Source organism: Cuculus canorus, chromosome 6 (assembly GCF_017976375.1).
Source record: "Cuculus canorus isolate bCucCan1 chromosome 6, bCucCan1.pri, whole genome shotgun sequence".
Classification (NCBI taxonomy): domain Eukaryota; kingdom Metazoa; phylum Chordata; class Aves; order Cuculiformes; family Cuculidae; genus Cuculus; species Cuculus canorus.
Window position 1 is genome coordinate 17,742,594 of NC_071406.1, and position 11,782 is coordinate 17,754,375.

General features: G+C 63.5%; 1 protein-coding gene across 2 annotated transcripts; it reads right to left on the reverse strand.

Moving 5' to 3' along the window:
* Positions 1-51: 51 nt before the first annotated feature.
* On the reverse strand, positions 52-11,708 carry PTPRN (protein tyrosine phosphatase receptor type N). Of its 2 annotated transcripts, XM_054069826.1 has the most exons (23): positions 11,550-11,707; positions 9,903-9,953; positions 9,637-9,750; positions 9,267-9,372; positions 8,935-9,133; positions 8,425-8,749; positions 8,100-8,216; positions 7,892-7,971; positions 7,524-7,810; positions 6,968-7,054; positions 6,744-6,823; positions 6,446-6,510; positions 3,907-4,119; positions 3,587-3,796; positions 3,349-3,496; positions 3,124-3,197; positions 2,751-2,828; positions 2,498-2,617; positions 2,223-2,389; positions 1,098-1,151; positions 927-991; positions 751-824; positions 52-647 (listed from the first exon to the last, which is right to left on the reverse strand). In XM_054069826.1, the coding sequence occupies exons 1-23, from the start codon at positions 11,650-11,652 to the stop codon at positions 576-578; spliced, it is 2,889 nt and encodes a 962-aa protein (XP_053925801.1). In that variant the 5' UTR covers positions 11,653-11,707; the 3' UTR covers positions 52-575. The 2 variants fall into 2 exon arrangements, with proteins under 2 accessions (XP_053925801.1, XP_053925802.1); XM_054069827.1 differs by lacking the exon at positions 9,637-9,750 and having other exon boundaries at positions 11,550-11,708.
* Between the last annotated feature and the right edge of the window lie 74 nt (positions 11,709-11,782).

Sequence of the window (11,782 nt, forward strand, 5' to 3'; positions counted from 1 at the left end):
GTTCACCCTTGGTTGACACATACACAGTTAGAGGCCAGACCTGGCTGCAGCTGCACGAACGCGACACGAGAACTTTATTCACATCAAGATACAAAATTATATTTCTCTAGAAATTTCTCTTCTGCTCGAGTGACAGGGCGGGGAGTACACAGAAGGAATGCAGGGCTGGTCCAAGTCCCCCTGCACCTAATGCCCCCACGCTGTGGGGGGACCCCTGCCTGCTCCTGCTCCCTTCTCTGGTGCAGAGAGGGAAGGGGATGGTGCAGGAGAGCGGCTAGGGGGGCCCACAGCCAACTCAGAGCAGCATCACCTGGTCTCCTCTTCCACAGGGGAGAGGGGATGCAAGCCCAGTCCTCTCTGTGGTGGCAGCGGGCTCGATGAGGCTCTATGCCCTGCACAAAGAGGGGCGGAACCATGTGTTCTTGGGGAGAAGGGCAAGGGGGGCTGAGGGAGGCAGGAACAGATCCAGCAGCACAGACAGCATTTTAGGGTGGGAGCAGCCCCATGAGCAGGGCAAGGAGAGCACACGAAGCCAGGGAACATGGGGGTAGACAAGAAGGGAGGGTTCCTCATCATCACTGTGGCAGCGCCTTCAGGATGGCATTCACTTCCTCTGCCACAGCCGTCAGTGCGAACTCAAACTGGTCCTGGGGGATCAGAGAAGGGGGCATGAGGGTCCCTGCCAGCCCAGCCCTGCCCTGGGGGCTGTGTGCACTCAGGGAGGGAAGAGATCCCCAGTTTGGGGAGTACCTTGGTCTGCACCATGCCTGGTCGCTGGTCTCTGATGTGTTCCAGCGTAGCAGCTATGTCTATCTCCTTCACCCCTGGGGCAGAGGGGAAGAAGGGCAGTAGGAGGGGGTCCATTGGTCGAGCACACTGCCCCACACACCTCAGACAGGGCAGGAGCAGTGCTGCGCTGCACCTACCTTTGGCCATTCGGTTCAGGACCATGTCAATGAGGATGTATGTCCCAGTTCTGCCAGCACCATCACTGCAAGACACAGACACTTGGACCACGGGGACAGGCTCCAGGGACAGGTCCTGGCCCGCAGGTCCCAGCCTCACAGCCCCCCGATCCTCTCCAACCCCAACAGTACCTGCAGTGCACAATAATAGGGCAGGAGCGACCCCGGTAACACTTGTTCACCTTCCTGCAAGGACAAGAGGGAGCAGGTCAGTGCCTGCCAGGCTGGGGACAAAGCTGTGGTGGGTGCCCCTCGTCACGCTGAGCCAGGAGGGCAGCGGGCACCCCACAGTGTAGCCCTAGGGGTCTGGCATATGGCTCCTCCCACCTCCCCAATGGTGCTGGGTGTGGGGGACAGACCACAGGTGGGAAAGGGGCCGGGACAGGGAGAGGAGCCTGGCTCCGCAGGTGCCCAGCCCGAGGAGGGGATAAGTAGCAGGACCCCTGGAGGGAGCAGCTCTGGTCCAGTGGGGCACGAAGCTGGGGGCCAGGCGCCGGCAGGGCTCCCGGCATGCTCCATGCAGCAGGCACGGCTGCCAACGATCACTTTTGTGACTATGCAACTGGAGCCAGATTACTAGCTGCAAATCACAAAAATGACGCCGGCAGCTGCGAGAGAGAAACAGACAGACAGAGAGACAGAGAGAGCATGAGCAGGGCAGAGAGGAGGGTGACGTGCTCAGACCTTGCTGCCCAAAGCAGAGTCCCCAGCCCCACACAGCCTGGGGACAGTGACCAGCCAGCCCCTGTCGGGAGACCACCACTACCCAAGGATTCCGAAAGCCCAGCAGGCGCTGCCTGCAAACTTCCTAGATGCAGTCCTAGCCAACCCAGTCCCCTCCCCTCGCTAGCTGGGGACCCGCTGTGGGCCATGGGCAGTAAATGGACCACAGCTGGTCAAGGCTGGCTCCAGGGGTTTCTTCTTGCACCCTTGACTGAGAGAAGGGTGCCAGGCAGTGCTGTCCCCCATCCCAGCTCCCAGCACCTTCCCACCCTCCCCATGGAGGCTGGAGAGCCTTGGCAACCTCAGCTGGAGGCTTCTTGCCCACCAAAGTCTGCCAAGCCTCATCCCAAGCTGGCCAGAGCCTGGCAGTTCTGCTCCTCCCCATGCAAGGCAGCTCCTTCTACCCCCAGGAATTCCCTGCCACAGCCCTGACCCTCCTCACACCAGCACCAATGCCCTCACCCATCAGTCCCCTGTGGTCAGGGCCACTGCCAACCCCCTGGGGGGCTCGCACAGTGCTAGGGGGGCACTCACCTGCGGAAGTCAAGGAGAGGCCGGGTGGTGGCAGGGATCCCCTCGGCTGGCCAGCTGAGGAAGTGGAACTGCGTCAGGGTGCGGGTCTCCTGTGACTGAACATTCTTCAGGTAGAAGCTGCGCACCAGGAAATCCTCACACCAGATGTGCTCCGACACCAGGTTCACCTGCCCGAGAAAGGCAGCGAGGAGGCATCAGTGCCAGGCAAGGGGGCTGCGCTCCGGGGGTTGGGGCTGGAGGATGGGTCATTGCCCCGGGCTACCAGTCACGCTTGCCTCGTAGATGTGGTAGAGAGAGGAGCCTTCATCCGGCCAGTAGCGGTCACACTGCTTGACGCTGTCCTCAGCCAGTGGGCTCAGCATGACGATGACAGTGCAGCCATGCTCCCACACCATCTGCAGGCAAGGCACAGCGGATGTCACTGCTGGGTGACAGCCCATGCAGGAGGGCGGCTGAGCCGCTGTGACCACTCTGGCGGGCAACACCCAGAGGGACCCCGACAGGCTGGCACAGCCAGGTGATGCTCACCTGCCAGAAATCAGCAATAGTGTGAGACAGCGGCCCCTGCGTGGCAATGTATGCTGGCATCCGTGGGTCGTGCTCAATCTGGAGCAGAAAAGGGGGTGTCAGACTGCATTCTTTAGCCAGGGGTCAGGGACACTGGGAGGAGCAGGGGGATACTTCAGAGGCAATAGAAGGGCTAGGGAGGAGCTTCAGGTGCCGCAGTCACTAAAGAAATGGATTTTAACTACATCTGAGCAATAGGGCAGGCTCTTTGCTCACATCCATAGCGCATAGGAATGAGAGCTCAGGCTGGCTCCATCCCGTATTGGGAGCCTCGCCTGGACTGAGCATATCACCGAGTGTGATGGCAGGGCAGGAGTCCCCTGTGATCACTCACAATTGGACTGGCATTGATGAAGTCACTACGGGATGGGTTACTTTCTGCTTTCAGCTTGATCCGCATGTGGTCATCTGGGAAAACAGAGATTAGGGGAAGTCGTGAGTGCCAAGGTGAGGTGGGGACAAAGCTGCATCTTGGCATCAACTATCCTCATGCCCTGCACCACCCCCCTGCCACAGCTCTGGGAGCTGGTCCTCAGGGCACAGCAGCTGAGATGCTCACAGGGTACATAATCAGGGTTGCGGTTCTTCTTCAGGTTGGCTTCACTCTGGGCGATGGAGCAAACACTGGGCTCAGCCTGGTAGGCACAGAGAGCCTGCCACTCCTTGGCCAGTCGGTCCCGGTTGCGGAGGTGGTCCTCCATGTAGGCCTAGGACAGAGAGGCAAGAGTCAGCCTAGCAGCCGGAGGCATCCGCAGGGGGCTGGGGAGGGATGCTGCCTCCCCACAGTGCCAGCTCACCAGGATCATGTGTCCGGTGGAGATGTCCATGTTGGACTGGACCGGCTCCTCGCACCAGGAGGGGGTGCTGCTGTGGGAGCTGGGGCTGGGCTGCGGGGCATCGCTGAACTGGGATGAGACACTGCTGACCCGCGAGGTCTCTGCTGGTGCTGCAGATGCCTCCGCACGGCCAAAGAGTGACTTGGCAGCCATGTGCTGGCGGCACAGCTCCTGAGGAAGCCCAGGAAGAGCCCTGTCCCTCCACTGCAGCACTGACAGGGGCAGCCCCATGCACCCAGAGCCATGCTGATGTGGTGGTGCCACTTCCCACAGGGTCATACCTGGTACTCGAGGGTGGTGTCAGCAGCACCTTCAGGCCCCAGGGCAGCCAGGCGCTCCTTCTCCCGTTGCTTCGCATGGCGCCTGAGGCAGATGGCTGCAGCGGCTGCAATGGCGATGCCTGCCACACAGGCCAGTGCGATGAAGGTCAGCAGCACTGAGTGGAAGCCATCCCCGAAGTGGGATGGGTGTGAGTAGGCAGCAGCCTCGTTTCGCTGGGGGCAGAGCCAAGCAAGGGTTAGAAGGGGGCATCTGCATGGGGCTTGGGGGGGGGGGGGAAGAGACCTCATCCTGCTGAACCCTTGTTGTTAGCATCCCTTGTTGGGGACTAAAGCAGAGCAAGGGCACTCGTTGCTGCAGTGACTCTCCCAGCACCTTCATCTGGGGCAAAGCTAGCGTTACGAGGGTGCTGGGTGGCACCAGGGTAAGGGTCGGTGCACCCAGCTGTGTGTTGCATAGGGTGTTCCTCACGCTGGTGTCCATGGTGCTGTTGGAAGGGGCAGAGCCTGGGTAAACCAAGGCAGCAGTGATCTGCTGCTCCAGTGCTCCCAGCAATCCAGGACTGCTTTCTAGGGCAGGCAGTAGCCTCTTGGAACTTGGTTTCAGTGAGCTCCTGCCCAGACAGAGGTCAACGAGAGCCAGTTCAGCCCAAGGGATTAATGGCAAGGATGGGCCACTGCATTCCTGGGACTTCCCCAAATGGGGCTTGGGTCTCTCCCCTGTAGACACTGCTCCACAGCAGGACACAAGGGCAATGCACTAGTACTGCCAGAGGGCTGGTCCCATCCCAGCTGCACTGGCTGGTGACAGGTCCTCCCCATCACTGTCCTCAGCTGGACCACAGAGCAGCCCCTGCCACTTTGCAGGGACTGCATCCAGGGCTCCTTCCCCAGAACTGCGGGGGCAAGCCGAATTCATCCTAGTTCTGTATGGGACAGGAAGGTGCTGGGCCCTTGCTGGATGAGACCCCTCCCCAACACTGAGCCACCCCTCCAGCTTTGTCCCAGAGCCAGCAGTGATCAGGATGCAACACCCAATGACAGCCGTGTCCTGGGGCAGCGCAGGGATGGTGGGGCATCACCACCACTAAATAACCCATGCCCAATAAGGTGCCAGAGCTCAGCATTACCTCACTGCCACAGCCTCGTATTGGCTATGAGCCCGATGAGGTTACTGAGGGAACACTGCATCGTCACCATCTACCTCATCATCATTGCCTCGGGATGCCCCTGCCCCAGGGCTTCCCGCTGCTGCCTGCCCCGCAGCCTCATCAGCCCCAGTGCCTGTGGGACAGTCTGACTGCTGCCAGGGCCCACCCAGTCCCACAGCCAGGGGCACCCACCAAGGCCAGCACCTCCCAGTTCCCTGAGGCACCCAAGCAGGAGCAGCCCTGCAGCCCGTGGAAGTGTCAGAAGGTCTGGATACGTCAGCGGGTGTGTGGGGACAGACAGAACCTCCCTCCCAAAGCCTGCCTGGGCCCTCGTGTCCCCCTGCCTCCCTACATCACTCCTTCCCCAAATGTGGCACCAGACCTACCAAGTTCAGAGCCTGGGGAGGGAGGTGAAGGAAAAGCACAAACTGATCTGGACTGGGGTGGTCTGTGCAGAAGAAAGCTCGCAAAGCTGCCTCAGCCTCCTCCAAGCTCCAGCTCTGTCATTTCTGTCACCTCTCCCAGCTCCTGCCACTTGCCACATCAAAAGGCATTGCCATAGCAATGCTCCACATGTTGCTGACGGAGACAGGTTGCCTCGGTGGCCAGGCCAACCCTACCCTTTTCCAAGGAGGCCTCCTCCTCCTCCAAGGTCTCCCCCTTCCTTCCTACACTCCCCCGCTCCCCCCCCCAGCTACAGCCACAGGCCAGGATGGGAAAAGGGGGGAGCTCAGACTATGGATGTGGTGCACCACTTGCCGTCCCCAAGCTGCAAACATGGGAGCCAGGCTCAGTCCCCCACCTCCAGCTCCCACTTTTCCCAAAGGACACTGTTCCTGGAGTCCCCCGAGGAGCACAGGGAGGGGATGCCCCTCACTAAGCAGATGGCTCCCGCTCCAGCCCTGCCTTCAGCTGAGCCGCCATTCTCTAGGGGCACGACGGTATTTTGCCTGCCTAACTGTGGTCTCTGGAATACTCTGGGCCCAGACTCCAGCTAAGATGGACTATGCAGGCTGCAGGGAGGTAAAGGCAAAGACGAGCCCTGCAGCCGTGTCTTTCCGGTGGAGGGGGGAACGCCCCTAGGAGACTCTCCCAAACTGCCTTCAAACCTCACGGGACTTTTGTTTTGGAGTTTTGTGCCCTGGTCATGCAGATGGATGAGCAGTCCTGCTCCTGCCCATCCCAGATAACCTGTCTCCAAAACAGCAGCCTGAGCCCTCTGCCCCTCAGCTGCCCCACAGACCCACAGGAATGGCTCTCTCACAAAGACCCCAGCACCCCAAGACTGGGTCTCAGCACAGGGCACTTCCCGGGTCGTACTCAGCGGCAGCACCCCCACTGCTCTGTCTCCAGCTGCCCCAGCCCCAAGGGACAGGCATGCTCACTCCTACCTCTCCCACTCCTGTTTGCACAATCTTCAGGCCCAGCTCTGCCTCCAGCTCTGCCTTCACTTGCTCTGTGGATGAAGAGGAGATGGTCAGAGGAACGTTTCCCCCCCACCTAAGAGACCCTCTCAGAGACAGAGATAAGGGATGCCCCAACAGCTGCCCATCCCATCCCAGCTCAGCCAAGGGCACTGCCACCGATGGTGGGAGCCTCCTCTTCCTGGTCCCCAGGAAGAAGCACACCACAACTTGGGGTGAGTAGGAAAGAGAGAAGCAGGACCAGGGAGACGCCTACCCAACTCACCAGCCTGGCTGGCCACGTCCGCCAGTGAGAGGTTCTGGGGGTTCTGCCGGATGCGGAAGGTGAGCGCGGGGCCCACAACACTGCCGAGGTGGGACACACAGCGTGAGACAGGGAAGTGCAGACTCCTTCCCCTTCCCCACTGCTGCCCCTCCTGCCTACTGCCCGAAGTGGCTGTGCACGGCCAGGGCTGCAACAGCAGCACCCCGCAGCCCTGCTCCCCTCACCTGATGTTGATGAAACTGGCTGTGGAGAGGTGGAGGTGCTTGGCGAGGAGCTCCAGCAGCCGCACGCCGGTGGCCAGCTCCAGGGGCCTGCGGGGACAGTGGCACAGTAAGGAGTGGGTGGAGGGGTAGAGCCCCCACGCCCCACGGCTGGCGAAGGGGGGCAGGCAGGTTTAGGGAGTCCCACGTGTGGAGCAAGGGCTGTGCTGTCTGCAGGGGTGTCAGGGCAAGCAGGATGTAAGAATATGGGGATGTGTGGTGATGGGGATGAGCTGACCCCCACCTTGCACACGAGCGTGCAGAGGCAGTTGTGCACGTACACTTGGCTGAGCTCAACCCAGCCTCCTATTCTGGAGCAGTAACCTCTAGCCTTGGCGTGGGCTGAGACAGGAAAGCTTTGAGGTGGGACAAGGGCCGAGGATGGAGAGGGGATGGGAGAAGTGACCCCACCAGAGACCCAAAAAGGCTCAGCCAAGCACGTGGAGCTGTAACACCCAGCTGCTGGGGGATACAGCCCCCCTACACAAGCACACCCTGTTGCCCGACCCCTAGTTCTCACTTCTGGTCTGTGATGATGTAGCTGTACTCATCCGGTGGTCGTGTGCCTTGCTGCACCCCGTTGTCCTTCACCCCCATGTAGCTCTTCTTCTCCACTATGACCTGCTTCCCAGGGCTGAGTGTGTCCTCCCCATGTCCCCTCTGTGGCTCAGCCCGGGGGGCTGGTGAGGACACTGCCCTGCCCCTCAGTGCATCCCCTGGGGAGCTGCTAGCTGGGAATTTTTGGGGTGGCACTGTAGAGGAAGGAGACACTGGCTCCTCCCCGTGCTGCATGTCGCCCTCAGTCACCTGGAGGGAAGAAAAGGGAGATGTGACCCCTGAGGAGAGCCCTGTGGGGCTGCCCCCAGCCTCCTCCCCCCCCAATCCCACCTGTGGCGCTGCACCTCCTCCAGCACCAGCCTGCTGCAAACCCACACGTTTTGCTGTGGGTGCTTCAGGGCCAGCAACACCTGGGAAGGAGAGAGGCAGAGATCCTGCAGCACCCAATCCGTGAGGCAACAGCCCCTACTCCAAAATGGGGCATGCTGGCCCCTACAGATGCTGGTCCCTGCCTGCCCTGTTCCTGCACCCCTCTCACCAGAGTTCTGGAGCAGCTGAAGGAACGTGGAGAGGCTGCTCAGCTGCTGGGGGCTCAGCTCTGGCAGCCCCAGGCCATAGCTGGCCAGAAGGGAGGCCAATCTCTTCAGGGCAGCATCTGCAAGGGAACACAGCATCAGGTCAGATGCCCTGCATCCTCATGGGGACCACAGGCAGGGGACCCAGCAGCCACGGAAGGTGGGGTTAGGGGGTTACACGGGCTGCAGGCAGGAAGTCAAAGAGGAAGGAGAGTGTGAGCCATGAGGAATGTGGCTGTGGGGACAGGATGGGGATAAGGGCTGGTGCCTGGCTGGAGGACGTTGTACCTGTCTGTGCAGGGTGTGGCCGGACAGCCAGGGGTGATGGCTGCTCCCTCTCCTCCATGTCCCTGTAGTCACCAGGGAGCCGTAAGCTGTGGTGGAGCCTCGTGCTGGCAGGATCTGGGCGGCTGGCTTTGTCTCTAGGCAGGGAAAACAAGCCCAAATCCTGGAAGAGATGTCCTCCATCCGTTCCTGTCTGCCCACCATAGGAGGGCACAGGCCCGGCCCCAAAAAGGGCCTGGGCAGGGACTCTGCCCAGCAGCGAGGATGTCTCAGGGCTCTGCCTCACTGAGCTGCTGGGGAGCTGGTGAGCACCATCCTGGTAGCCAAACTGCAATCAAAACACAGAGCCGCCACAGTCAAACCCCACAGTACCCTTGCCACTGCATAGTAGGGGAAACCAGAGTCGGGGGGGGTACCCCAACGCTGGCAGAAGGGGGCTGCTTGGCATGCAGCAGCCCCCTGCTCATCCCTGCCTTCTCATCCCGGAGAAGAGGGCCCACCCCCAGGGCTTACCTTGTGGTAGGAGTAGGGGTTGAGCAGAGCCTCCTCAAAGCCCAGCTGGGGTGCAGGGGACAGCAGGAGGTGCTCCAGGTACCTCTGCACCAGGGGGGAGCGCAGCAGCGGTGGGGGCTGCCCCAGATGCTGAGCTGCTGGTAAGCCAGGGTCCACAGGGAGCGGGGCTCGCTGGGGAGAGCCACGGAGGGGCTGGAACCTTGGAGGGAAACAGTGCTGGGGTGACTCACCTGGGTTAAGGGGAAGACCTTCCTGCAAAACTCATTTAAGAAGCAAAGCCCTTGCTGCCTTGCCAGGCTCTGCTCACAGACTGGTGGCTGCCACTGTCCTACCTGTCCCTGGCTGCTGGCTCCAGTGAGGGTGGTGGGCGGAGGCGGGGAATGCGCTCCATCTCCTGCGAGATCACATACTGGGTGATGCCGTCCTGCCAGGAGAGCCCTGCCACAGGAGGGTGGCTGTGAGACACGGAGGAGGCCTGGGGACTGCAGGGTGAGCGCAGAGAAGGCCACCCTGGTGTCCTGACCCTGTGTTCCACGCTCTGGGTTTGACCCCGCTCCTCCAGGAATCAGCTGGCCTCCTCCTCAGCCCACCCTGACCCCTGGGCCAGCAGGACCCCAGACGGCCTGAGTGCCACTTGGTATTGTTGCCTGACATTCCTTCCCCACCCAGCCACAGTGACTCCCACCATGCTCCCCTCTTCACCTTGTGCCATAAGATGCCGCAAGACATCCTGCAGGCGCTGGAGCACAGGAGAGGTAACCTGGAAGTAGGGTCTGTCCTGCACGGAGCCCACCTGGCACTGCCCAAACAGCCCATCTGCAAGAGACGGGGGGCAATGGGGCCAAGTAGATGAACATCCCAGGGGTGAGGGTCTCTGGGCACAGCCCCACCTTTCTCCTGCCACGCTGCCCCACAGCGCACCCCAAGTTACCGTGCACGGGATCCCCACAGCCCCTCTAGCCACTTACCCTGCACACACACCTCCTGGGGGGAGCACAGCCTCCTGTCGAACAGGCAGCCTGGGACAGACAGACAGACCAGTCAGCACAGCCTCCAAAGGGGCCCCAGTGGGGCTCCCTCCCCACCAGCTGCTTGGGGACCTCCACTCTCCAGGAAACTGCCTTGGGGGCGCAGTGTGGTGGGCACAGCCTGGGAGCCCAGGGCAGGGCCTCAGCGCCAACCATTCCCCCATCCCCAAAGCCAAGACGGAGGCTGTGTACAAAGCCTGCCCTGGCTCTGGGGAGTGGCCTGAAGATTTTTGGGGTGCCAGCGGCTAGGAAGGGAAGGCTGAGGGTGCAGAGACCTGTGAGACCGTGTCTGTTGCCCTCCCACACGTGGCGCTACGAGGCAGAGACGCAGCCCTGCCTCCTGTGACATGGGGGACCCACTCTCCCTGTCAAGGGCCCCCAAAAGCATGCACGCAGCGGGCAGGAGTGTCTCTCCACCCCCTTCGGGGGGCAGCACTTGGGCAGGGGGCGGCTTCCCCTTTCCTCTCCCTCTCCTATCTCGGTCCAAGCCCATCAGCAGCGAGACGGCAGCAGGCGATGACTCAGCCCCGGATGGCGAGGAAGGAGCGAGAAAACAACCGGGGGGAGGGGAGGGAGGGGCCCGCCAAGCCCGCCGCGGGGGAAGGGGGCACCTGGGGATGGGGGTCCCCTCAAGTCGCCCCCCCCGGTCCCGCCTCCCTGGTCGGGAGCGGCCGCAGGCGGGGGGCGCGGGGCCGGGGGGAGGCGGCCCGGGGCGCGGGGCCGGGCGGGCGCTGTCCGCGGTGCTGAAGTGCCGCCGCCGCCTCCCGCCGAGCCGCCCCGCTCCGCCGGGAGGGGGGGCAGACCCGGCCTCGAGAGTCTCACCCGGCCGGGACGGGCTCGGCCACGGCCGCTCCGGTACCGGCACCGCCGGGTCCCAGAGACGGCGAAGCCCCCGCCGTGCGGTCGGACGAGTCCTGGCGCTCTCGGTGCTGCCGGAGAACGCAGCAGCCCCGAGCGGCTGTCAGCGGCCGCCGGGACCGTGATGGGCGGGGGGAGCAGCCTCAGTGCCGGCAGCGGCCCCGCGACTCCGAGAGCCCGGGGCAGCGGCCGCATGGGCCGAGCCGGAGGGGAGCAGGCGCACCGACTCGCCTTTGCGTCCTGGGCCGGGCTTAGCGGCAGGGGGCGGCTAAAGGGCGGTGGGGTCCTGGAGGGAGCTGCCGCTCAAGGCCGCTGCCTCGGGCTTCCCATCCGTGCGACGGCCACGCGCACGGGGCTTTGCCCCGAGCGGGGTCTCTGTGCGAGCGCCGCCCTGCTGCCGTCCCGTCCAACCGGCCCCGGGGGCGGCAGCAACTCTGCAGCGGCGGGGCGGCCCGGGGCTAGCCCCAATACCGGCCCCGGCCCGGCAGCCCCAGGAGAGGCGCCCCCATCGCCGGTGACGCACTCGTGGTGCCGCTACCGGTACCGGTATCGGTATCGGGCTGCCCCTTCCCGCTCCGCGCCCGGGAGCCGGGCCTGGCGCCGTGACAGCATCCACGGAGGCGGTAACAGCACCGGGCGCGGAACCCTCCGCCCGGCCGCTCCCGGGGAAGCGCGACCCCGGCCCCCGCGCTGCCAGGGGCGCCGCCCCGCCCGGGGCGCCGGTCTCACCGTGAGCGGCGGTGGCCGTAGCGGAGGCGCCGCCGTCCCGCAGGAGCCCGCGGCCGGCCAGGAGGAGGAGGCAAAGGAGCGCCCGGAGGAGCCGCCGCCCCATGCTCCGCTCACGGCCGCACCATGGCGCACCCGCCGGCCGCGCCCCCGCCGCCGCCGCCAACCCGCGCCCCGCCGCGCCGCGCGCCCCGCCCGCCGCCGCCTCCCAGCCAATGGCGCGCGGCCCCCGCGCC